Source organism: Crassostrea angulata, chromosome 3, assembly GCF_025612915.1.
Source record: "Crassostrea angulata isolate pt1a10 chromosome 3, ASM2561291v2, whole genome shotgun sequence".
Lineage (NCBI taxonomy): Eukaryota > Metazoa > Mollusca > Bivalvia > Ostreida > Ostreidae > Magallana > Magallana angulata.
The window spans coordinates 49,349,591-49,354,254 of record NC_069113.1 but is presented as its reverse complement, the minus strand read 5'-3'; the positions used below and the strand labels follow the sequence as shown (position 1 = coordinate 49,354,254).

Here is a 4,664-nt window from a genome sequence, read left to right as displayed (position 1 = left end):
AAATACATAAGGACCATATTTCAGCAATGGTTATAAGCTAAAAACTGTCCATTTTGTCAGATATCGTACGCCTCGGAGAGTACAATAACTGACAGAATGGACAAGTTTTGGTTTTTAACTTAAACATTTCGTTTCTTCATCACTTGTGAACAGTTTTTACGATCTTTCTGTGTTATTCACTTAACTGGCAACATCCAATAAGTTTACAGTAAGCATTAGGCCAAAACAGATCATTTTGCGTTTGGTAATGTAAATAAACCAAATATTGCATCCTCACAATGTCAGGGGTCCTGAGTCCACTAGTGACCATGGCCAACAGTGGACTCAGGACCTCTGACATTGTGAGGATGTAAATAGTGAAGAAAACATTTGTAAAGACACAAAATCATGTTAAGATAAACTTTAGTTTTTTGCATCGGTCCACATTGTGTCATGTAAAAGCATGCTCAAAGGTGAGCATATTTCGAAGTTTCCAACATTGGTCATTTTTTGTACAAAAGTGGTAGAGAATTGTGCAATTCCGTAGGATTAAAATGTTAAAACATTGATATATGAATGTCCGTTTTCATTAAAAATTCTTTTCCAATTCAATTTCATATAAAATGACGATGTTATTCGAGCACTTTAAACCAATATAATTAAAATTAGATCTTGGATCCTCTCACGTACGATCGCTACTTGTTAAAATTAGATCTTGGATCCTCTCACGTACGATCGCTACTTGTTAAAATTAGATCTTGGATCCTCTCACGTACGATCGCTACTTGTTAAAATTAGATCCGCTCACGTACGTGATCTTTATAGATATAAATTTCATTAAATTGACTTCCAACTGAATGAATTTATGTTTTTAGAATTCGTGCAATAGGGTATTTTGATTTTGCTAGAATTTTCTACTTCTCTTTGGGTCTGTAAATTCAATTCTCATGGATATTTGCAGTTTTGCTCGTGAAAGCCGATTAATTCCCGTGAGATTGAAGGAACCAGTACATGGAATGTTTTCTCTCCGAGCGTGTTTCCGTGAGTTAGTGTTTGTAAACCCCAATTATCTGCAGCAGCCCAGTATGTCATCAGTATCCGTCTAATACGTGGACACTTACTGGACGGCTACAGGTAACCTATTGGAGGGTTGCAGGACAATAAGCGAGTTACCAGACTCGGTTTAACAAAATATGTTAACAAACAAAAAACAACAAAGAAGTTTTAATATCTATTAAATAGATAAAAGTTTGATTGTACACGTAGTTATCCTGATTCAAGACCAAACGAAAGGGAAGGGATATTGTAATATGCGCTAGTGACATGAATCACCAATGGGTTTAACATATCACATCAAAAAAAGTTTTAGTGGCATATTTACATTATAATCGGTTAGCTAGATAAGCATTGAAGCTTTTAGACACTTGCTACACATTGCTATTAAATTTCTTTACCTTTACATTGAACAAGGACAATTATCTGTACTGAGGATAACCACATTTTCTCATAAAAAAAATCCCACACACAAAGAATTAAAACACACCCTGTTCTTAAATAACCAACCGGAACAAACCATGTAAAATCAAGGAAAATTGACTGAATATTGTAAATTTAGTTGCAAAAATATGAAAGTCGTAAATAGGTAATTTTATTTTGGGCCATCGATCGTGTATCTTCTCCGTTTTTATTTTTGACACTGATTTTGAGTCAACCTACGTAAAGCTCGGTTTTAAATTGAACACAGTTGTAAACAATAATTCCTATTGTTACGTCGGTCCATGTTAAATTTCAAAATGAGTCGCATCAATGAAAATCAAAAGTAAAAAAAAAAATGAATTAAAGCCCAAATTAAGCTATCGTAGCACATCGAGATTAGTTAATGGCATGCATTGGACAAAATGATAAATAAAATTATTTTCTGTGACGTTCTTGGCCACGGTAAGTTGAAATTGTTTACTACCAACGCATTATAAAGGACTGTCCCCTCCCAAGGAATTTGGTCAGTGTTGTCGGCATGGACCGTCTGTGTGTGATTTATACTATCTTATTGTGGTTCCCGTGACAGACAGGTGATGGGTAGTTGTCAATCAGCTTTGACCATGATGGAATATTCTAATAGCAAGCTATCGACATTTCTATTGCAAGAATACGCGTATATACCTGCACACAATATACATGTACGATTTATAATATCATGCAATTGATAGTCTTATGCAGTTTAGAAAATGATGAGGTAGATTTTGTTACATTGCTTGAAAAGGACAAGTTTACTAGTAACTGTGTACATTTTTTTTTAAATCATGTCAATGAAACAATTTTACTATTTTGATTGCCCCTTTACAATTAGAATAAGCTCATCTCTAAAAGCCTTGTTGAATAGGCCATATATCAAGGGATTGAAAGCCCCATTAATGAAGTAAGCAGAGTTTGCCAAAACCACAACTTTTCTCGTGCTATCGGGAAGGTTTTCTTCGACGAGGGGCTGTATTGCGTTGACGCTCTCCACAACTATAGTAGGGATATAACTCAACACATACAGAAGACCAATGAGGCCGAAAACCAGGGTGGTAGCACTCATCCGAACGTCCGCTTTATTACCGCGCCGCCGGAACTTGCTTCTGAAGTTTGGGAGCTTCACTTTGTACTTTAGACTGATCTTGGGTCTATCGATGCTCATTGAGCCGTTGATGACATAGTCCTGCTGTTGCTGTTCTCGAACGGCGTCTTTGATTGGGTTTTCTATCACAAGCTCGTTAGAAATTGTCGTTTTTGACATGTTGTTTTCAGTGTAATTGTTTATCGTCAAACATGAAATGGTTTTTGTCATATCTGAAAACACTTCCTCTTCAATGTTGCGATCAGAGTCTGTGAATCCCTTGTTGACCACACCAGTGCTAGACGAATAAGAATGGTCGTTGTCACCATCCGCATTTTTCTGATAGGGATCCATTTTTGTTGGTTCATTTTGCCTTGTTTCAAGCTCTGACGCGCCTGTATCATACCCATTACTACAAACATTAGCTACACTATCAAACTCTGTAGTATTTGCAATAGTATAGGGTCTATCATCTATCTGAGTTTGTGAAAGGTTTCTTTTTCTCCGTGATGAAGAGGCAGACGAGGGGGCTTTAATGCTCTCGGACAGAGACATCATTCGGACATCCTCGCCCACAATCCTATGTTTCCATCTTAGGATGGCCGAGAAAACCAAGGAATATAGAACCACAATAAGGACAATGCAGGCGAAGATAAAAACAAACAGGATGATGAAATATATCCCCGGATAAACAGATCCTTTATAATCGTCGTCATCCGCGCAATCTTTTCCGGAAATGTCCGGGTAGTTAGTAGCCACCGTCTCGGATCCGTGAAATAGTAACATCGGCCAGCTTACAAAAGTCATTGCTATAATTGTTGCTATAATCAGATTTCTCACTCTCCTCATTGAAAGTCTTTTGAAAGGTTTACATATTTTATAATACCTATCAAATGCTATCCCTACGAGAATGACACTAGCACCTCCATTGGCAAACACCTCCACACATCGAACCAGTTTGCATATTGCCGGGTAATTCCCGCTGTACATAGGAAGACGTTTGTCAAAAACTTCAAAAATTAACATAAAACATGTTATGATATCAAATGTGGACAAGCACACGATGAATATGTTGGCGGTGGTCCGCTTGAAACGAAATCGAAAGACGTAAATCACAAGTGAATTTCCAAACACCCCAATTATAATGGCGATGATGTAGAAGACCACTGTTGGGGTGTTGATATGATACAGGCGCTCATTGGCAAGCCAAAGAATATGATCCTCAGAAAAAGTACCATTGTTAAACTCGAGTTCTGAAAGGCTCGAATTCACCATGATAATATCACTGCATTGCCATTCAGACCTTTAGAAAAATCACTTCATGTTGATGTTTCAATCCAGTGACTTTTTGAGAAAATGCGTTTAACGTCCAATTTCCAACAATTAAGTTTAAATATCTTGTTTACCTTTCAGATTCGATATAAAACTGTTCATCCAAATAAGCCGACCAAGTGTAATGTGCATGCCTGACACAGAAAAGTTTCATCCGGGTTAGATCCCATGAAACGATTTCACGCCGCCTTTTAATAATGAATGCAGTAAACGACTAATACTGCCGGGTGTCTTTATGCACTTTCATTTACAAAAGACCACAATCTCTGTCCATCTCTGTGGTTTTTTTTGGAGAGACGGTGGTAAAGTAACTACATGTCCCTCAAGTTCATGCTTCATTTGTCGCGTCAATACGTTTTATCTTGATAATAAAGAGCGATCTGATATTGCTGGTATTTCGCTGTAGTTCATATTGTATTCGTACATGGAAATATGAGAAGATTTTGTTATCCTAATTTTTGTGCTTTTTGTTTGAATTGGGCAACACCTTTCTCGCTTTTTGTATCAACGTATTTAGTTTCGGAGAGATAAATATTACGTAATTTCTGTAAATATAAGTTAATGTGTGTTTTGCGCAGTGTAATTTTATATGACTTAAGTGGAGAATTGTTTTTGCAGTTATTCTATGTTTTTAAACTAAATTTCCGGCTTTTTATCTTAATGCACTTCTACATACAATACAATTGTATGATATATGCACCATAGTTATGCAATTTGAAGAATTCGGGCTACGATTAACGCAACACACAATCTGATG

General features: G+C 36.7%; 1 protein-coding gene across 1 annotated transcript; it reads right to left on the bottom strand.

Moving 5' to 3' along the window:
- Positions 1-1,084: 1,084 nt before the first annotated feature.
- LOC128177971 (uncharacterized) lies at positions 1,085-4,253 on the bottom strand. Its single transcript, XM_052844909.1, has one exon. It carries the CDS (start codon positions 3,848-3,850, stop codon positions 2,300-2,302), a length of 1,551 nt encoding a protein of 516 aa, XP_052700869.1. The 5' UTR covers positions 3,851-4,253; the 3' UTR covers positions 1,085-2,299.
- Positions 4,254-4,664: the final 411 nt, after the last annotated feature.